This window comes from Parasteatoda tepidariorum, chromosome 4 (genome assembly GCF_982258835.1).
Source record: "Parasteatoda tepidariorum strain Cologne lab strain chromosome 4, Ptep-v5.0, whole genome shotgun sequence".
NCBI lineage: Eukaryota > Metazoa > Arthropoda > Arachnida > Araneae > Theridiidae > Parasteatoda > Parasteatoda tepidariorum.
The window spans coordinates 69951650-69974260 of NC_141758.1; the positions used below are offsets into that span (position 1 = coordinate 69951650).

Genomic DNA, 22611 nt, shown 5'->3' on the forward strand with positions numbered 1-22611 from the left:
TTTTTAAAAAAATTATTAAAACAGAATTTTGTTTACATAGAACTGTTTTTGAGTTAGGAAATTTTAAATCAGTAAAATAATTTTGTTACTTTAATGAGGTTATAGGATTAGGAATTTTGATCTAAAAAGAATTTAGTTCCATTTTTATCATTCACAATAAACCTACATATTATTTGATTGGGCTGAAGTAAATCTGTTAAAAAATATGAATAATTTTAAAATACTAAATAAATAATTATATTATATAAAAAAAGATTTCAATTATTTTTTAACTTGTATTAATCCATAACTGTCTGAAAATATTTTATTTCCCACCAGGTCCAAACTATTTTCTATATGAAGAGAAACTGAAGTATTTTATATCAAGAATAGAGATGAAAACATTTATATTTTAATTTTATCAACATGTTAATTATTATATATAAATATGGCAACATAAAAAGTTATAAAAATAAAATTATTTTTGCCACTTGCTCTGGTGCATTGAGTCCAGTAAGGAAAAGATCCATGCAGTTCACATGGAAGCATTGGTTTGTTAAGAGATAAGTCAATATTTATTTGTTGTTTGTCACATGGAACTGTTTGGCCATAAAAAACATTGTGCCATAGAACAAATTTTTTTTAGATATTTTTTATGTTCTTTTGTCTTACTGTAAATGGTGAAAAGTAAAACAGAATGAGTGCTTACAGTTTGTAATTTTGTACTGAAACTTGAATTTAGACAATTGGAATCGGGTCACTCTAAGATCAGACTCATAATTGTGTCTGATCTTAGAATCCAAAATAGTTTTATTTGTTCCTTGTTTATCTATTGAGAAAAATAAATATATTCTTCAAAGAAAATACATATTTTAGAAAAAAGATAAAAATCCACTTTTAATAAAGCAGAATAACAAACATTTATTTACAAATAGATACAAGGGTTGGTATAGTAGTGAAATATTCAAATTTTTATTTATCAAATAATCAGACTGTACTCTTGTTTTTTAAGGCAGCAATTGCTTCTTGATTTACAATAAATATAAATCTTAGCACAGCAATCTGAAATGAAAAGCATGTAATTGATTTATTAAAACAATGCGTATAAAAAATAATAAAAACAAAAATAATCTAATTACATTTTTATGCTTACCTCGATGACAGAGTTATTGTTCAATTTGTACTTTGTTCCATTTAAAACTGGTTTTCCATCAACAAAAATAGGTTTTTTAGCTTCATTTATTAAATAAAATTCACCATTATTATCCATTTTAATAACACCTTGTCGCCTAGAAATTTTCCATGCTGGACCTTCAAGTGCGAAATCAATGTCAACTGTATTATCTTTAGCTGAACGTCCAAACGTAACCTATTTAAAAATTATGAAAAAATGTAAGGCCATTCATTTTATTTTTAATTTGTATCTAAGTGAAAACAATAAATGAAATTTACAAACTTTACAGCCTTTTGTATAAAGTCTAATTTAACTACAAAAAGTCTAAAAACTAAAATTTTTGTAAGGGTTAAATTATTTCAAATGATAAATATGATTATATAAAACAGCAAGACGGAAATGGGGCCAAAAGAGTGAATCTTGAACATTTATTTAAAAAAAATTTCTCTTCCCGGCTTTTCATACTTGCATAATTACAATTTAAATGTTCATTTCCTCTTTAGTCTTTGATGATTTATACTAAAGCAAAACAATCTCCATTGAAAATTATTTATCCTTGTAATCAGAGAAACTATAAGCACACGAGTCTATCTACTGTTTTCATCATAGAAGGTCAGTAGCTATCTTTATGCATACAAAAAAATAAATATAAAAATATTCATATCACCAAAAAAAATATTTTTGAAATCAATAATAACGCAAATCTTGCAAACTGAGATAAGGTGAAGAACCAAACTTTATCGTTTTATTACATTTAACGCATACTCTTTGTATCACTGTAAATAGCACCATGTCTGAGAAAATTGCTCATGACTGTTAAAATGTATTTTACAGCCATGACACATACATTTATCCAGGGCAGCTGAAACAGAAGCGTAAACTTTTTCAGAAGTTTGTGGGATTTATGTAACTAATTTCTATTTCAACATGTGGTGCCATGTTTAATTAGAAAAACAGATTAAAATACTAAGCTATTAACTCAGTTAAAAAAATCACTGAATGAAACAAAAAGAACATAATGGATGTACCAATTAAAGATGGATTCAATTAGTAGAAATTAACTAGGAAACTATTTATAATTTATGTGAATAATTCATCATTGTCATTAATGGTGGCATCTGGCAGAATTAGATGTCAGCCATAATTTGGAAGAGTGAATTGTATGCACCTCTCTATTCAAGACGGATCTATGAAATTACATCCTGTTATTCAATTATTTTCTAAAATACACATTTAGCACTGTTGTCATTGATTCTAAAAGCAAATATTATCATGTTTTGATATTAAAGGTAAAATTTCTTATAGTCTTATATTTAAAGAGAATACATTCTTTAATTTGGATATGAAAAATTTATAATTGTTAGAATAGTGAAAGTAGAGAAAAATAATTTTCCCCGGGATTTCTTGACGGGGAAAAAAAGTATAGTTGAAAACGGAATTTTTAAAATTAATTCATTTTAATGTCCAGTGAATTTGAACTGACCCAATCAAAGCATACAATGGAAATGGTATGCAAACATAGAACAAGCTCCAAAATGAAAGATGATATTTTTTAAAAGAAAAAAAAACTATAGTTTGTTAGTAAACCAAGCTTCAATTTAAATCAGAGAATCTTATGTATTGTAATAATTGAAAATCAGTTATACGTAGAGCAAATTTTGTAAAATACATTATATTTAGATAACTTAAAGATGATTAAAAGTAATAAAAAAGCTCTGTTTAAGTCCTTTATGCTTACAAATTTTCTTATTATGGTTATAATACTTTGCTGAGAGAGTTTACTTTACATGCACAACTTTAGTTAGATTTTTTTCCCCTTTGAAAAAAAGACATTTCAATTTAAAGTTTAGATTTTTTGTCAACAAAAGACTTTTAGATTAGCATTTAATTGATTCCAAGAATTATATATTAAATTAAGATACCATTTGTTCATTCAAAAATTGTTGTTTCAACTATAATGCAAAATAACTTTAAGAAGGCTTTATTGGACCAATATTCACAAATCTTGGCTCAATAAGTGTTCAAAGGGCCGTTATTTTCTAATATTGGCTCTAAATAGTATTGCTCGTTTAACCTGATATTTTACAGCCACTTTAGAACCAACATCAGCCTTATATAAAATTGTCAGTTTCACCCAATATTTTATAATCATTATTCAGTCAATAAAAGTCCTATAAATATAGAATCAATATTAAAAAACCTAGACACCCCAATATTGGTCTCTCAGTGCATGTTCATATAGGACTTATAGTGAGCCAAGGTAAAATTGTTGCTAAGGTAAATATGTAAAATTTTACAGAGAAACAGTTTAATGTTAACAAAAGTTATGAATAAGTTTTATAGAGGAGAGAATTTAAATATATTATATTAAAAATTTATAAGTCAAATGTAGCTAATTATAATAAGTGGACGGATTTAATAAAACCTTCCTAAAATTTACATACAATCTATAATTTATTAATATACTTTATATTATCATTAATCTATAATGCAATTAATAATTTATGCATTTATTGGAAACTGTATCTGTTTAATAAAACCATTGAGTATCAGTATTAAAACATGTTTCTTTACATGAATTGATAAATCATTGAAAATTAGTTAATATATTAGCAAGAATTTATCATAAGAAAATTGCTAGTTACTCACTTCTCGTGATTGAATTAAATATCTGACAATTCTACCCCTTAGTACAGCTAAAGTTTTACTGTCAAAGTCTGGCAAGCTAACACCTAAAAGAATGAAACAGTATTTCAGATAGTTTACAAGTAGTTTGGTGGTCCTATAAATTAAAATTAATAAATACATATTAATAAATATATATTAATGTTAAAAAACATCTGTATTGATAATTTTAAGATAACAAATTTGCAGTTTAAAATTTAATACAGTTTAACAGAGTACAGTGAAACCTGCCAAGTTGACCACCCTTGTAAGTTGGACACCTGCATAAGTTGACCTCAATTATCAAGAACGGAATTTTTCCTACATAATATAAAGAAGTAAAACCCTTGTAACTTGACCACCTGTCTATCCTGTATGTTGACCACTGAAATAAGTCAATTTTGTCTAGGAGTATAATGAAATTCCATTCTAAAACCCTCATAAGTTGACCAGAAAAAAAAAATTCAGAAAATTTTCTGTCATTTTGCAATGTATGTTAAAATGAAATGTATGTTGGTGAATTAGTGTAAAAAGCTAATCTAAACCCTTTTGCGAGTTGACCATCTGGGGAAACTGTAGGGGGTCAGCTTTTAACCATTTCTTTCATTCAAAACATTGGGCTGATGTAAAGTCTAATCAACAGCGCCAAACAACAATGAGGGAATATTTTTGTAACAAATAGGTTTGTAAATGTAGTAATAACAGAATAAATTTTAAAGTGTTCAAATAATTTTGTTTTGTTAAAGTTTTCAAATTTACATGTTTTCGTGTTCGAAGAGAAGATGGTGTTTAAGAAATTATTTTTATTAAACACTTCACATGCATAAATAACAAAATAATTTTTTTTAAGTCAAGTAAAAAAGATTTTTAAATACTGTATAGCAACATGATACAGTGTAAAGTCGCATATCCGGAATCGGTGGGACTTCCAGAAGTCCGTATAATAGATTTTTCCGTATAATAGACCCCCTAGGTAAACAAAGCTTAAAATGATTTAATAAACGATCTGAATCTAAGAAGCAAAAAATAAATAAACGTTATTTTTAAGGGGAACAATGTTTTAGCATTAGAATATCTAAATCAAATATAAAATATTAGAAAAAAATTATTATTGCTGAAAATATGGAAAACGAAAAAAATTTAACAGTTATGAAAATATTAATCCGCCATTTTGAACTAGAACGATTCAAGCAGGAAGGGGAAATTCATGTCATTCTGGAACAAAGCTTAAAATGATCTAAATCTAAGAAGCAAAAAATAAATAAACATTATTTTTAAGGGGAATAATGTTTCAGTATTAGAATATCTAATCAATAAAATATGAAATATTAGAAAAAAAATATTATTCCTTAAAATATAGAAAACGAAAAAAAATTGACATATGAAAATAATAATCCGCCATTTTTAACTAGAATGATTCAAGCAAGAAAGGGAAATTCCCGTCATTCATTAAAGTGGGTAGGTGGAGGAGAAAAATTCATTTCCTCCTTATTTGTGAAAGAAAATAAGTGTAAAGAGGAGATCATTTAAGTTGAGGGTGGGGAACTAACAAATTATTGTTTTCTCTCCAATCATTGGCTATCAATCAAGCATAAAGGCGGGGCAGGCTGATCGGGTTCTCTTTATTTTTTCTTCTATGACTGAAAGAATCTGCTAAAGAGAGAATGTTACCCCCTTTCCCCCCGCCTCCTAAATATTACATGGTATGGGGAAGAACGAATGTTTTGTTTCTCAAGGACATATATCCTTTTAGATCTATTCAAATTTTCCATTTTGACTCCCCCTTCACCTTAACGCTTGCCCCGTTTACCCTTTTCCACAGTATTTCTTCTTTCAATAAAAAGGTTCCAGGAAATGCCTCTTTTACTAGCCACCTGCATGAGAAAGGAGGGGGGGGGGACTCAGTTGCGATCTTTTGAAAACAAATATCCCTCTTTTTCCTACATTCCAAGGGAGGAGCATCCCTAACGGTCACTCAATGGTCTTGGTAGATCTTCACTTCCCCTTTCTGGTGATTTATGGGTTCGATGCGGAAAAGAGAAAATGTGTCAAAAGACTTCTTTTTTTTTTTTTAAGGAAAGGGGATGATGGAGAGATGTTTGTTTATTTTGATTGTTAAAAAGTGTCCGGGAAATCGACCCTTCCGGGAAAGGGACGTCGGGATATGGGACGTTACACTGTATAGGAAACGAAAAAGTAAACAATGACCCAGCCTCTCAATAAGTTGCCCACTTGTCTAAGTTGACCACTAAAACAATGCACCACAAGTGGCCAACTAACACAAGTTTTACTGTAGCTAGTACTTAAAAAGGACTTGTCCACTGATCAAAGAGTTAGAGGTTAAAAATACCCACTGTGAAATACACAATTTATAGGCAGAGAACCAATGAATGAACTAGTGGATAGATAACAATGGCATTGAAGACACTGTTAATAATTGGTTAATGTCCAGTTCTGTTATCTTACATCTTTTCTCCCCCCCCCCCCCCTATCATTTTAAAAAGGTATATGAGTGTAACATAAAGCCAAAAATAAGAAATAAGGATAGAAATTACGAAAATGTAGTCACTGGTTCATAGGATCAGCAACTTGATATAACTAGTCCATAAACATTTTCCTTGCTCTATTTACATTTTTATTGCCCCAATGTCTAATGTTGTTTTAGACTGTGTCATGACGGTTGTTAAATAATTTTTTCAGAAAAAGTCATTTATAGTGGTTCTGGACCAATGGACTACCACTAATTTTGAACAGATATATCTACACATTATTAACGACATCCCATAATTTCTTATGGTCAAAAATAATTTTTATAACATCTTGGATACAAATTTTGAGATAAGAATGAATCCAGGGTATCTGCTACATTTTAGATTTTCAAATTCATGATTTTCCATGATTAATTCCAAGAATTTTTTATGACTTAAAGAAGTTACTATTTTCTCCGACAAAAAGGTAATAATAAATTTAAAAAAAACATTTTAATAACATTCATTGAAATGATAATTACAGTGAATTCGCGATAACTCGAATCTGATAGGACTGACGAAAAACTTCGACATATCGGAAGTTCGACTTACCGTTAGTTTTGGTTTTGGACTTTGGATATTGTCGGATTATTTAATTAATGCTTATTAATTACAAATCTTCTAAATGCTTACAATATTTAAGATCATTTTTCTGACAAGCCATTTAGAATAAGACTGTTTGAAGCACTTTATGATACCCTGGTCCATCGGCTGCAACTTTGCTGTTGTGTTTGGTGGGAGAAACTGCAAGCTTACAGCTTTCAAATTAGGTAGATCACTATGCGCTGTGCATTTATCCATTAAGAGTATCACTTTTCTTTTTTTAGCGAAGAATTTCCAAACCAATTTTCTAACATAGAAACATCTAACTAACATAGAAACTAACACAGAAACATCTAACTTGAAACATCGGGAATTTCGGTATTTTCCGATAACAAGTAAGGGCAATTTCTAGCAATCTAAACAGAAATAAGTAAGTAGTTTCAGGTGTTGATGAGCAATAGCAAAAAGATGAAACTAACATTAAAGTATTAAAACTTGAATGTTACATTGATGCACAAGAAAGATCTTTAATGTCAATTCCAAGATCAACCAAAATAGGTTGGCCGAGAAAGAAATGTATGGATAAGGTTGTAAGAGACATCAAGAGCTTGAAAATAAGAAATTGGTATGACAGACTTGTAGTGTAGTTACCACTACAATTATTCAATTTCAATTCACTAGTATATAAGACATGTTAACTCGATTCTATCTGGAGTTACCTTTAGATAGATAATGGTTGACATTGTCAGTAGCCTAGCTCTACAGACTGCTTTGGAGCCAAATAATTAGGTATGTTATGGTTCAACTTCGATTGTAGCACCAGAAAGTAGGTTAAATAATATTGAGGCCAATTAAGAAAGAGAAGCCTAAAAAGAATTAGATTAGCAGTTCTGTGGACTGATGAAGTCGTTAATAGTAGAGTCGTTACTATATATTTAAAAAAAATTATGAAAGAAACTAAGTACAGAAACTGATGTATTAAATAAAATTATGACTAAGCAAGGAAGCAACATTCTAGGAATTTAAGAAGGCAAATGGCAAAAATGGCATTAAGTTCCTTATTTACTAAAGTTTATATTAATAAGCAATTTGTAATTCTATTAAAAGTAGGAATTTGATTAAAATGAACTTTAACAAAAGTCCTAAAAATGTACAAACTATTTTATACCTGTTACAAGGTCAACAAGAACTTGCCACTTTGGAACTTCATTTTCATAATGCTTGATTTCCTGCAAGTGTTTTCTATTCACACCAGCAGTTTCTAAAAGAAAAATTATAAATTCTTTTCAGAAATCAATGCATATATTTTACAAAACGGTGTATTTTTGCAAAAATAAAATTACGAAATTAAAATTATGCCTTTTTTCTTGGGCATCAAACAAAAATATTCAATTAATTATTAAAGAGATTTAGAATCATTTCTTGAAAGAAAATCAAAAACCGAGTAAGAAAAAGCAAAATGAATAAAAGAGAATTTATTAGATTAATTTAACCAGTGTTATTAAGATTGATAACCATTACATCATTTACGCATTTCTTTAACCAAATTAATCCTGGACTTTAAAAGATAGATTTTAAAGAATTAAAATGCAGAAATAATGCATACATATTTATTTTCTTTATATAAATGGATTTCAATTGAAATAGAAAATTTAAGTTAATGATTAGTAAATTAGAAACTAAAAAATGATGATTTGTAAAACAATGCTCAAATTAATATATAGAACAAAACAGTAGATAATTTTTTGCTATGATATAATAGTAAATTTTTTGTTGTGATGTAATAGTGAATGATACTGAAAGCAAAGCATTTCTCAATTTTTCCCTAAGAACTAAACATTAAATGTTATTCACAGTTGATAAGCATTTCAAATTTATAAGATTACATTTCATTAGATCAATTATGAAGAAAAAATTAAACAAAATGTCAAAGTATCTGAAATAAATTCATTTTATAACAAACCTTCTTCGAGAACTGAATCCTTTGGATCTCTGAAAAAAGAAAGAAATTAATTAAAAACCTAAATAAAGTCATCTTTTCGATAAATTTTTCAGTTACTCATTAAAACATTACACAGAGAATTATTTCTTTATCTTTTACTAAAGCTATTGAAAATAAAAGTAATTGTATACTTAAGTAAAACAAAAATTATATAAAAATATGTTTTTGAAATATTGCTATGTCTTTTATTTCTTTAAAACAATAAGGCTGTATTGACAAATGGTCAAATTTTAAAAACATAAAAGTAAATGTAAGTTTTGCTTAAATTTATTTATTTATTATATTTCTTTTTTGAAAATAAAATTGACATGAGATTTATTGGTTTAAAAATAATACTGAATATCTAACAAAATATTTATTTTACATGGATCATCTTTACAAATGGTCAAATTTTAAAAACATAAAAATAAATGTAAGTTTTGCTTAAATTTATTTATTTATTATAATTTTTTTTTTGAAAATAAAATTGACATGAGATTTATTGGTTTAAAAATAATACAGAATATCTAACAAAATATTTAATTTACATGCATCGAAAGAATTTTAAGAAAAATTGAAAAAAAAGTAATAGTACTATTGTTAAATTAATAAAAACCTACTTTGAAGACCTCAAAACATCGATTAATTAGCTTTTCAATTAAAAAATTTTTTTTGTTTCACTAATAAATGCAAAAAAAAAAAAAAAAAATTATAGAATTTTGAATAAAAACAACCAAAGATCCATAGAGTTAAAAATAATAACAATAAAAAAAATACATAGATTGAGAAATTTTTAAAAAAATTAAGAAAAAATGGTAATGAAAACTGACATAATACCAAGTTATGTACTAAATGTTTTTGTATAAAATAATAAACATAATAAATATATGAATAATAAATATAATAATAATAAAATAATAAAGGTGAAGTAACTAATAGCCGAATATAGAATAAATAAATGTAGGGTATGCTTCAATTTTTTATAAATAAAAACGACTGAAGATATATTTATTTAAAAATAATCAAAGTCTATCAAATTATCATACTTCTGTGCATTTAAATAATTAAAAAACAAGAAAAGAAAAAAAAATATACTAACTTTTTATAACATAGTATAAATTATTTAAATATAAAATACTGTTACTAAATTGTATCGCTTAAAAAGTGGGGGGGGGGGGGGAAAGAAAAAAAAACGATCAAGGAAAAATTAAAATTTTTGTTAACAATTAGGACAAAATATTGCACAGTGATTGTAAACTAAGGGTAGGCCTAAAAATAATCGACAAGAAACTTTGTTAAATCCGAAGAAAATTATGCACACCAATCGCAAAGCAACCTAAGTCTCACTGAAAATAATCTTCAAGAAACTTATAATCCTTCGGAAAAAAATTTGGATAAAGAAACTATGCATCGTGTTCTCCATTTCAATGCTGACCCATGCAATAACACTGGACTTCGGATTCAATTTGCTCTTTGCAATTCGACATCACCGTCATAGCTAGACATCAAAGTAGTCTTCACAGTGCGGTAACGATGTTAGCCCAGGCAAGGATAATTGCATTTTAAATCATTATATCATGAGCGTCTTTCTATATCAGTGGCTTAAACCAGAATTTTGATGCTTCATGAAAAATGAAAGTCGCTATATTAGCATAATGATGTATGCATTAAATGAATATTTCGGGATATATTGATTTATTGTCTTATTTAAGACAAAAGTAAAAATTTTAAAATAAATTGGACATAGAGCTCCTGAACAATAACAGTTTATAAATACCACTTTTTAAGAAAAATTATAAACTTTTTAAAATCCTGATTCTTAAGAAATTTTTAGGTTGCAGCTTTGTAATATTTCATGGGGTAAGTATTAATTTAGCTAAATAAAGGGTATGTGTAGAGAAAATATGTTTTATGCCAGGTAACATAATTAGTAGTGATATGGAATATAATAATAATTAATAGACTTCTCAAATTATGAAGTATAAATTTGAGGACATAGAAAATAATCATTGAGTAAAAAACTTGAATATGCAACGTAAATATATATATATAAAAGAAACAAAAGAAATTCTGAAGTATCCGTATAAAAAAATATTTTTGTTATCACCTTTTTTTAATTTAACACAAAATAATAAATTAAAATTTACTCACTGCAGGTCAGAATCTTCAAACATCTCTTCTGCATCAGAAAATGTTAAGAGACTTTCTACGGCGATTTGCTGCTGAGCTAATCCAAAGTAAAATTCTTTGTCAGTTTATTATATAATTCAGTAAGGACAAATGCATAATATTGCAATTTTAAATTATTATAACTCAAAAATGGAATCTTAACTTTCCACAACACATATTTTACTTGCTTAACTAATCTAGACTCATGGATCCAGATTTGAATAATATTTGACCACTATCTTGACCAGTTTCGAAGTTAAAAAAAAAAAAAAACATTCTGCAATAAATAATAGCTTTTAAAAAAATTATTGTATTGAAAAATTTGAAATACACACATAAGAGGGAAAATTGGAGTTTCTTATAGACAAAAGTTCAAATTTTAATGGAGGAAAAAAAGAAAAGCCTTGGTTGATCATATTTAATAAATTTCTGTCTTTGTGCAAATAGAAAGTTTTTTTTTTCATTATTGTAATATGTTGAGTAATGTAATAGCTGCAAAGTGTTTAATGAAAGGAGAGGTAAAAAATAATTCAATGAGTCTGAGAAAATCGGCATTAGAAAGTACGGTAACATAAGAAAGCAAATTACAAGATATCCTTTTCCATTGATAACTGCTTTATCTAAAGATTTAGCAGAATAAATTAATACTTAGAGTCAACCATAATTTATCCCAATTAAGGAAAGTTGAGTTTCATAAAATTACACTTAATATAATTTCCACTAATTTCATTTGTAGGGTAACACCTCATCTTCCATTCATTGAGAGTTCATTTTGATTGAGAATTATATATAAGTTGAAGAGTTAGGTACGCTATTTTTTACATGAGCGAATTGTATTATTTTCCAGAATTAAGAAGAAAATAGGATATTTAAATAATTACCTGTTTGATCCTTTAAAAGGTTATATTGTTTCATGAGAGACCAATGCATGTACAATATTTTTGCAGTGCGAGATGGTAAGAAAACAGATGCATTCGAATCTAATAGAGCTTGAAAAACTTCTAAACTACCTTTATCCTAGAAAAGAGTATAAATAAATACACATCACATACATACACATACGTTAAATTATTCAATATTAGGTAGAATTGCAGGGATAATTAATCAGCCATTTTTTATTCTTGTACCTAGGAAATTTGAGACATAATTAATGAATATATCTGTTCTGAATGATGTAAATTAAAAAATATATACAAATAAAAAGCATAATACATGAAAAGTAAGCAATTGTATGCAAATAAAAGTTATATACTTACAAAAGGTACAGAAGCAATCAATTTTTCTTCTTCTTCACTAAACAGTACCTTTGCTCTAATTTGAGAAATAATATCAGTATTAAGTTGCTTTATTGCAAATACTGCTGGCCTAAAAAAGAAGTAAAAAAAGTTTGAGAAGACTTGTAAGAATTTGAAGCAAAAAATATGCAAACCAAAAAATTTAAAACTATTGAAATATATAAGAAAATATCTTTAAGTCCTGATTCGTTGGGGGCAAGTAAAAATTGAAGTCAAAATATTTAAAAACAAAATGTTTTTGTGTAATCAAAGTATAATAATGAAAAATATACATTTGAAATTACTTCTCATAACAAAAATGTTAGTCAGTAGAAAATACTAGTAACAAATAATCACTTTTATAAATTTTAATAATAAATTACACGGTAAATTAGATTTATATTAAGTTAATTGAGTTGATTTAATGCTCACATTAAGTAAATACCATACTATTTTTCACATAATTGTTCAAGAAAAGAAGTAAGGTTTTGATGAATCCCAGTGCTCCCTTGTGAGCTTTGAATTAATATACTTGTATTACCTAAAATGAGTCAACCCTACATAAAATCAGAGTCATTACAGAAAGAAAAAAAGAAACTAAAATATTTCACCAATTGGACTTTTCAAGTTTTAAGTCATTGGCACAATAAGAAGCACATGTGAAATCCTTCCTAACATTTGCTGAACATGAAAAACATAGTGAATTGAGATGCCTCTTTATAATAAGTTTTTATTACAAGAAAAAATGAAATTATAAAGTAAGATGATGATAGATAATAACAATAATTTATAAATGAATAAAATTAAGAAATGATATGAGAAAAAAAATTAAGAGAAAGATATTGGAAATCATCAAAATGTGAAGATACAAGTTGCAGAAATCTGGATAAATGTCAGATAAACAAATATAGCATATACTACTTAGAACAATTGGGTTTCAACCGATACTAATTTAAACGAATTTAAAATACTTACTTTGAAACTGATGCATCATACAAAAGGGAGTACCATCTTTCTTGAACTTCTCTGAGTGAAAATGGTGAAGAAAACTTTACTCCTCTGTACACAGTCTCAATACTATTTGTCTGAAACATTATTTATGAATAAATTTTTGGCAAGAATAACGTTATTATATAAAATTCTTAATCACGTTATTATATAATATTCTTAACTTAAATAGAATAAATACAATATTTGAATAGTTTCCAAATTACACAGAAAAAAAAGTGGAATTTTTTAGTTTTGTCATCATTTTTCCAACTTAAAAAATAAACTTGAAAATTTATGTATTATTTTTAACAGTTTTATACTATTACATATTAGTTTATTTTTAAATATTAAACACCTAATTTTCTTTTCCCTTAAACCCTAAAATACCATTTAATTGACAAGGAAAGTAGGCGGGTAAGAAATAAAAAGTGGAGCTTACTATTTTGTTTAATTAAACCTGATTTTTTAGACTTGAAAAACAAATAATTCCATAAAATAAAAATTTTATTAAATATAATAACAGGACAGTTTTAACAAGGTTCTGTCATTCAAATCTGTTTGTTTTAATTCATAGCATCCGTGAAACGCTGTGGTTGAGCCTCAAAAAATTAATAGCAAAACCAAAATCATGCAATATTTTTCACAATTATAGTACACTCCATATTGAATTATTTTTTTATTCCGTTGAAATAACAAAGGTTTAAAAGTATGAAAAATTTTTCAAATACTTAAAATATATAAATTTATTTAATATAATAATTGATTTTATAAAACAGCAAATAAAATAATATTTTTTATCATAATTAACTAAAGTGAAAACTGGATAAATCGAAATAAATACATCTTTAAACATTTAAATTAATATAAAATTCTTAATTAAAAGACCGTTAGTAGAAGGATAAGTTGCCAGTATAACTGAAATTATAAAAAAAGCTTAAATAAAACAAATAAAAAGTAATGTACCTGCTGAACAGATAAAACTAACATCAAATCATCAGTAGGTTTCCATCGACTCACATCTTTGGTTACATGAGATTGATTATTCTATTCAAAATTTATTCTTTATTATGAATCAGAAAAATGACATAATTCAAACATTTAACATTCCATTATAAATAAAAACAATATAAATATTGCATTGTGCAATTTATTGAATGTAAATTATCTTAAATACATAAATCATACTTTTCATTAATAGTTAAATTGTATTTCATGACACATTTTAACATGAAATCAACTTCAAAACATTTATATTTAAAGTTAATTAATAGCAATATTTTTTACATTAATTGCATGAAAATGTTGCAAATTTAGACCAAAGTTATCTGGTGATAGCCGAGGTGTTGAACCACACACTTTAGGAATTCTAGAATCAAGAGAACTAAAACTTTAAAATTTGAGCAAATTTTTGTTTTGTTTTGTAATTAAAAGTAATAATAATTAACTTTTAGAAGAACTTCCAATCTTTTTTTCAACATTAGAATTAAAATTTATTTAAATATTTGTATAGTCATTACCTTTAATATGCAGGATTTTCCGAATTCGATCAAAACAATTCAGAGGCGTGATAAAAAGTGCTATTAAGTGACCTTATTCGACCACTGGTCCCGTAGGGCTGCAAGTGCTAGACATCTACTAAGGCAGCAGAAAAAAAACTGCTAATCATTAAAAGAAAAATTTAGAAGGAAATTTATAGCCTCGTGAATGAAAATAACATAAGGTGACCACTTAACAGCATTAAGCTCTACAACAAATTTAAAGAGCTCAACGTTCAAATCATTAAAGTAAGATGGCTAGGACACTTGTAAACATTCAAAGATCCCAATCTTGCAAGAACTTTTGAAAAACCCTCTGGAGCCAAGAAAAAAAGTCCCTCAGCCATCAGATTGCCGAAAGACTGATAAAGATCTTGGTGTGTTAGGTGTCAGAAATAGGGGAAAAGTGGCTTTGGATAGCGGACTAGAAAACCCTGGTCCTATTCTAGACTGTAGTAACGAAGAATCAGTATTATTTACAATTTATGTTATATTTGAAGACTAAAACATAAGAAAACATTCTATAAGAGGATAACATCATAAACTGCCCTACATTTGTACTTCATCAACAATCTCGAGATAATTTATAATATAAATTAAGAGTTTAAACTTTAAACAAATTGCATAATTTAACAAAGTTGTACAGTCCGCAAAAAAAAAAAAGATATCACCCTGAATAACTTTCATTCTAATGATCGGATTTTCACGAACTAAGTGTTAATCTTAATGGTTCCTGGGGGTGACCTCAAATATGCTAATTAATTAGTGCTAACTATTAATTAAGTTACAAAATCAGACACAAAAACGTACTTTCTCTGATTAAACATATATTTTTTCTTACATATTTGGATTTTTAACCTTCAAAATATAGGGGGTAGCCGCAATCTGGGAAATATGGTCCCCATTGTTTGGTCAGGAGAGCGATTCAAAGTTTGTACCCCTTAATGTTAATTTCACTTTTTACGTTTTTAGTCATATTTTAAAAACTAATAAAGCAATTCGAAGAAAATTTCACCCAGTCATAAAACTCATTTACCCAAAGATAATTTCACGAAAAAAATAATTTTTAATAATTGTTAATTATTTTTTATTATTTAATTAAATTAAGGATGAAAAATTTTTGAATTACAAGGTATGAATTTTTTTATACCATATTAATCTACATATTTTTGAATTGAACAATCTAATGTTTCAACTGGTTTTATTTATTAGAAGCTGAGAAAAATTAAAATTAATTACTTTTAAAAAAATAATTTGGCGACAATGAAGAAATGATTAAATGGGGCGATTAATATTAAAATGTGATAAACTTGCGAGGAACTTGACTTCGCGCGCTTAGCATAAAATTTCATTCATATTTTTTTCGCTAATAATCGTTTGCTTATCTTTTCATTTTTATTTTTTTAAGCTATAAAATACGATGTTTCTTTTTTAGTCGTCTAAAATTCTATTTGCAATTTAGTAAAGAAATTTGAATAAAACATTTTATTGAATAAAATAGATTTTATTCAGAGAATGTGGAGTTTTATAAAAGCATGCTTCTGATAGAATATGATTTTACAACAGATTGTGCTGCTTTAATGTGATTATTTTTTATTTTTTAGTTTTTTTTTCTCAATAACTGATAAAATTTCAATAATATACATACGAATGAATAAATTTGGAATAAAATATTCATCAATTTCTTGAATATATATTTTATAAATATTAATAAAAATAAGTAGTCAACATATTTACGCATCTCTCACAACATCACAAATTTCTCAAAATCTTATAGGGTAAACTAGCCAGTGAAGGAATACTTAAGCTTAGCTTGTCTTTAAAAAAAAAAAAATTTCAAAATTTGTAATTTTAGCTAAATGACGTATTTGTTATTAAATGCATGTCGACATATTTGTTATTAAATGCAAATTATGTAAAAAAAATTTAGATAGCTTACATAATATTGTTTTAAGCTTTTGGTGGTTTAAATAAAAAGTAGTAAGATAACCAAGTGAAGGAACAGTTCTTAAATTGAATAAACACTAAATTTTCCAGTGAATGAACACTTAATTTTGAGAATGTTTGATGCTCGTTAGGAATCCTTAGGCCACACAGATATTTGTCGCCCTGTAGATGACGGATGTTAACACAGGCGGGCATTAGGAAAAAAAAATCTTTTAAGTTTTCGTGCCCCCATTTCAGTATCTTAAGGGCCTTACGAGCTCTGTTTAAAAAGAGAGTATCATATCAGATATATATATATATATATATATATATATATATATATATATATATATATATATATATATATATATATATATATATATATATATATATATATACATATATATATATAAGAAAACAAAAATAATCATAGTAGCGGTATTTGGTGGTAAATGTAGCTTATCGTAATTGAAGAATATGCTGTGCGACATTTTATGGTGAATTTGCGAACGTAAGTTTCAGAATGTATCGAAACATGTGGATGCTATTTGCCAATCATCTTTATCCAAACCATGTAACGTAAATATCTAGAAAAATGAAGCAATTTTTTAAACAATGAATCATACAATATGCAACATATTATTTCAATATCTTACTATCTTATTCATATTATTTCAATATCTTATTTCAATATCTTATTATATCTTATTTCATTATCTTATAAACATAACATATTTCAATGTTTTTAAAATGCCACTAAACATTCAGCAATTCATTGAGTTATAGAAAAAAGAAATATCGAAAATTATAGAAAACCTTGTGAATGTGCATTAGAATTACTATACAATCTACATTTTATTTTTCAAGCACTTTTTCTTCTTCAAACTTTCATGCCTAGAAGACTCGATTAAAGCTGTAAAAATCATTATCCCTAAAATTTTGTATATAGCTATTATAAGTTATGTTAATTTGATTTTAGTATGAAATCTTCGAATAAACATAGCAAAAATAGCATAATCTAAATAATATCAGATAAAAAGTTCATGTATTTAAATTCTAAAAACTTATAAATCGATTCAAAATTTTTTTTCAAAGGAGATTAAAAAAAATTTTTTTTTTTTTTTGCTTTTTGGACATAAATGAACTTAAAAATTGTCTATTGCCTAGAAACTTCGAGATGTTTTCTATTAACTATTAATTAAACCTCTCAGAGCAATCACAAAACATTATTTCAATTTTTTTACAGTCAGAAATTGGTTGCCTAGCAACCTAGTAAAATTAAGCGTTTCTTTTTTGAATCAGTCAATGGGTTATCTTAAAATATTTATTTGCGCAGGCGACTTTTTTGGCGGTTTTCTGGACTATCCCCAAATATATAAACCTTTATTGCAACCCAATTTACGACCCAATTGTTTTAAAATTTTGTCTACCCCCCCTAATTCAAGTGTCTAGATTCCAAATATGTAAAAAAAAAAACATGTTTATTCAGAGAAAGTACGTTTTTGTGTCTGATTTCGTAACTTAATTAATAGTTAGCACTAATTAATTAGCATATTTGAGGTCACCCCCAGGAACCATTAAGATTGACACTTAGTTCGTGAAAATCAGATCATTAGAACGAAAGTTATTCAGGGTGATATCTTTTTTTTTTTGCGGACTGTACATCCAGTAAGCATGAAAAAAATATCAATAGTTCATTTGTATTAAAAAGAGAACAAAATAATTTAAATTACCTTCTGTTTCTTTACTCGTTTTGGATTAGGTCTAGGCTGAAATAAAGAAGAAAAAATACATATGCAGTTTACTAAAATCATCATAAAGAGTTAACACCCTTTAAAATTGAAATAATTACCTTTCTTTTTTCAACTGGTGGTACATTAGAAATTTCAGGTTGAGCTTGACTAGTGGTAGCAGAGCTAGGTGGCGCAGCAACAGTGGGAGATGATAGGGAAATGGCAGCCGACAAAAGTGGAAAGGCCACATTTTGCGGCCGAGGGCGACTAGTTTTAACTAAACTACTTTCAACAAGTTCATCATCAAATTTCTTTCTTTTAATTGATCTTGATGAACTTCTTCGTTTTTGAGCTTGATCAGTGGCTGTATTACTTGTTTTTAGCAAGTCAGGAGTGTTTCTAAATACATTCACTTGTGGAATATCGGAAGTTTCAGCTTTGATATAAAGATTCGGAGAGGAAACTATAGAAACAGATAAAGTGAAAAAGTCTTACAATTAAAAAAATATAGAATATCCTCTGTTAAATTACACATCAATATACATGCACATACAAATAATTCCTAATTAAATCAGTGTTTTCACTACAGCTCGAGAACGCGAGAATCTCGCATATTTTTTCTTTTCTCACATTAAAAAATTATTACTACGAGAAATTCGCGCATTTTATAAATTAATTTCAGAACTCGCGAATTTCTCGCATTTTGGAAAAAGCTTCAAATTACGCCATTTAGGATAAAGTCCGTTTCACTTTTCTTCCTGGTTCTTTCATTATTTTCAACATCTGCCCCGTTATCGCACTTCCCTATTTACCAGTATTGTTCAGAACATTTTCGAACAACAGAACACAACCAAGGAACCCTTTTCAGAACACATTTCTCTGCAACTACGTGTTTACTGTAGGTAAGGTTTCTTCATGTAAGACGTTAAAAATTTTTATGCACTTATGTAAGATGGACAAATACCTCGTAAAGGCAAAATCTTCTATGATGATGCACCAAAAATATTCAATGCTTTAAAAAATAGAAGACATTAAAAATGTATTATAATTAAGGAAATGATTTTTTTTTCAAGAGTTTTTGTGTTTTTTTAGTTTTTAGAAATTTCACTTAACTTTTTGAAATCTCACCCTGCTTTTTGATGAGAAATTCTCACCCATTTTTTTTTCTATGATGAAAACACTGTAAATGTTAAAAAATTAATATGAAACTTATTAACCTTTTGCTTATGACACTTAGCATATTAAAGCCTGTAATTCTGGTACACTTGTTGTACTAGCCATAAGCAAAAGGTTAAGAATTGTAAAATAAGAATAAATTATTTAATAATATTTTGAAATTCTGGATAAAATTAAGTAAAAGTCTGTTCAAGCTTAAATAAAAATAATAAAAATAAGAATTTTACCAGGTGTATTATTGGCCCCTAAGGCAGCATTAGAAGCTTCTTGGGAACTGTCACTAATGATAGACATTGAAGCTAAATAGACTATCAGATAATGTCTAAAAAATAAAGACACATTATTTTTAAAAAAAATATTAGAAACTATCTAACAACTCTAATTCATATTTGATATAAATTTTTTTTTTAATGCATCAATGCAAAATAAATAATATGGGAAAGCTGGCAAAAAGATACTAAAATAAAAAAGTTAAAATCTTAAAAAATAATAAAATACAATTTATGATTTTTATAAACTTAGGGAACATTACTCTTGAATGTGGTTTGATTATTCAATTTTTAAAAGCACGAATCTAGTCCTTAAAATTTGTAATGACTTTTTATATTAATTTTTATTAAAAAGAAAAAATAACTGCGTTGGATAATATTTTACGTTGAAATGAAAAGTTTGTTTTCAAAACGTAAGAATTCTACACAAAATCATTCATTTCTGAGAAAAAGAGAAAGATAGAATAAATATCTCCACTGTTCGCTTAAGCAGAGCTCATTCTAGGCAGAAAAAAGGGCAGGGTGCAAAAGTTTAAAAAAAGGGTATTATTATTCAAAAAAGGCAATAATTTCTTTCTATGGGCATTACACATACTATTAAAAAACATTGTCAATTAGTAACAGAAAAAAAACTTTTTTCTTAACAAAAAGTAGCAAAGCAATCATATTCATTACTAATTTTTACTAATAAATTAACATATAAATCAAGTTAATGAGCTAATTAGCTTAGTAATTTATTTAAAATGCATGCATATATCAATAAAATAATAAATGTATGTTTTTAAGTGCCTGTAGTTATGATTTAATAATTAAAATGATTAACCATAATTATGATTTAATAAATAATTAACTTTCCAGTCATTAATTTTATTATAGGCGCTTTAAGTAGTATAAAAACATAATTAAAAAGGCAACATTAAATTAAATAATATACATTGAAAAGATTAATTAAAAAATAGCATACAAAATTTAATGAAGCACATCTTACTCAGTTCTCCCTCAATATTATATTAAACTAATTTAAGAAACTATAAAAACAAATTTAATGATGGTCTATTTTTATTTCCACCATTTTTTAGATAAGCCTGAACCTAAAATCTGCTCAAATGAACATATTTTATAGTGATATTTTGTTCTGTGAAGTTCAGTTTAGTTGAATTGTAAGTGGTGTTCCTGAATTTATGGTAGTTTAGGTACAGTCATAAGAATTTTGATTGCTTGCTAAAGCTGTGAGTTTTCCAAAAGACAGTTCTGGTTTACCAGAAGGATGATCTCCTCCCCGTACAATAGAACACTGCTTGAGAAAAAAAATATTTATGTTCTTTTAGGGAGAAGAGTACACCTAGAATTTGAGAAACTCATTTTTATCCCTCTCCCCCCACTAATAAATTCCTGCTGGACAACTGAAAGGCCCCTATTGAACTTCTCAGCTCTGGAGGATAGTGGAAGTAAATGGAAACTTTCAAAGATAAGTGCAACAAGAAGGCGTGATGAATATTTTTCCTTTCCCATATAAATCTATGTATTGACAGCAATGACTAACTAAACAAAAAGAATTGAAAATAACAAAAGTTTAAGAAATTCACTGTAGAGTTTAGGGAAAAAATGAAGAAAAGTTGAGGAAAGAAAGGGCACAAAGGGAATGGAGTCTATAACATAAGGGCACTAACTCACCCCGTCTAGAATGAGCTCTGTCTTTAGATGAAACTTATCGTTTTGTTTTTAAATAGCGTTGTCAGAACAATTTGAAGGGGGCTATATTAAAGACAAAAAATATAATTCCAAAAAAGATTAAAAATACGCAAACGATATGATAATTCATGTAAAAAAAGTTAAATAATAATTATGCTTAAAATAAAAGGTAGTTTTCTAATGCTATTCTTTACAAATGTTATGAAAATTGATTACTCGAAAGTAAATTATATATTTTCTTCTCAAAAATGTTTTGCACCCACTATTATTTTACTAACTTTGGGAAATCTGTTCACTAAGATTTCCATAACACTGTCTTAATTCTCTTTATGGAAGGAAATCGTGTTACACATCTAACTAAATATTAAAAAAACCGAACTAAACGGAATGTACGAATGAAATAACTAAGATGAAAAAGCTTTTATTAGGATATAGATTTTATTAGATGATGATTAGATTATTAGCTTTTACTAGGATAGACGTTTAGTTACGAAATATTTAAACTCGTATTAACGAGTATAATGACATTCACGCCACGATTGAGCGCATGCAATTTCGTAATTTTTTTTTTAAATAAGGTTCATTAAAGAAAAATAAAGAAATTAGTTACCTTGACCAAATTTGTAACCACTTTCAAAACACTGAAACTTCGGAGATTTTTTTTATTCTTTATTCCTCATAAAGAAAAGCCCCATCAAATAAAAATGTGTGACAATGATTAAACATTTTGTAATTTTAAAATGTTTCACATATATTTTTTTAAAAAAATTAGGAAGACGCAAATTATATAAGTTTAAAAAGGCTGAAGTTCTTTGTTTATTATGATTTTTATTCGATGAAAGTTACGATTGTTCGATCGATGATGCTACTTTTCACGGAAGTGTTGCACTAAAGAAATTTTAATCGCTTTCCGGATTTTTCAATTGGCTTATATGAAGCCAATGATTAGTGAGATTATTACTGTAAACTCTTCCCTGA

General features: G+C 27.1%; 1 protein-coding gene across 1 annotated transcript; it reads right to left on the minus strand.

Annotated features, from left to right (window-relative positions):
• Positions 1-874: 874 nt before the first annotated feature.
• Positions 875-22583, minus strand: Rcd5 (microspherule protein Rcd5). Its single transcript, XM_016068254.5, has 14 exons — positions 22244-22583; positions 19900-19994; positions 18616-18959; positions 18497-18532; positions 14266-14346; positions 13288-13397; positions 12295-12403; positions 11920-12055; positions 11021-11096; positions 8852-8880; positions 8057-8149; positions 3803-3885; positions 1133-1348; positions 875-1041 (listed from the first exon to the last, which is right to left on the minus strand). Exons 2-14 carry the CDS (start codon positions 19964-19966, stop codon positions 967-969), a joined length of 1455 nt encoding a protein of 484 aa, XP_015923740.1. The 5' UTR covers positions 19967-19994; positions 22244-22583; the 3' UTR covers positions 875-966.
• Positions 22584-22611: the final 28 nt, after the last annotated feature.

What these genes read in the sequence shown, in the direction of transcription:
- Rcd5 (XM_016068254.5), bottom strand. Translation starts at nt 19,966, where the DNA reads ATGTCTATCATTAGTGACAGTTCCCAAGAAGCTTCTAATGCTGCCTTA. An exon ending in CACCAGTTGAAAAAAGAAAG is followed by an intron (nt 18,533 to 18,615) that starts GTAATTATTTCA and finishes TCTTTATTTCAG; the next exon opens with CCTAGACCTAATCCAAAACG. An exon ending in TAGTTTTATCTGTTCAGCAG is followed by an intron (nt 13,398 to 14,265) that starts GTACATTACTTT and finishes ATAATGTTTCAG; the next exon opens with ACAAATAGTATTGAGACTGT.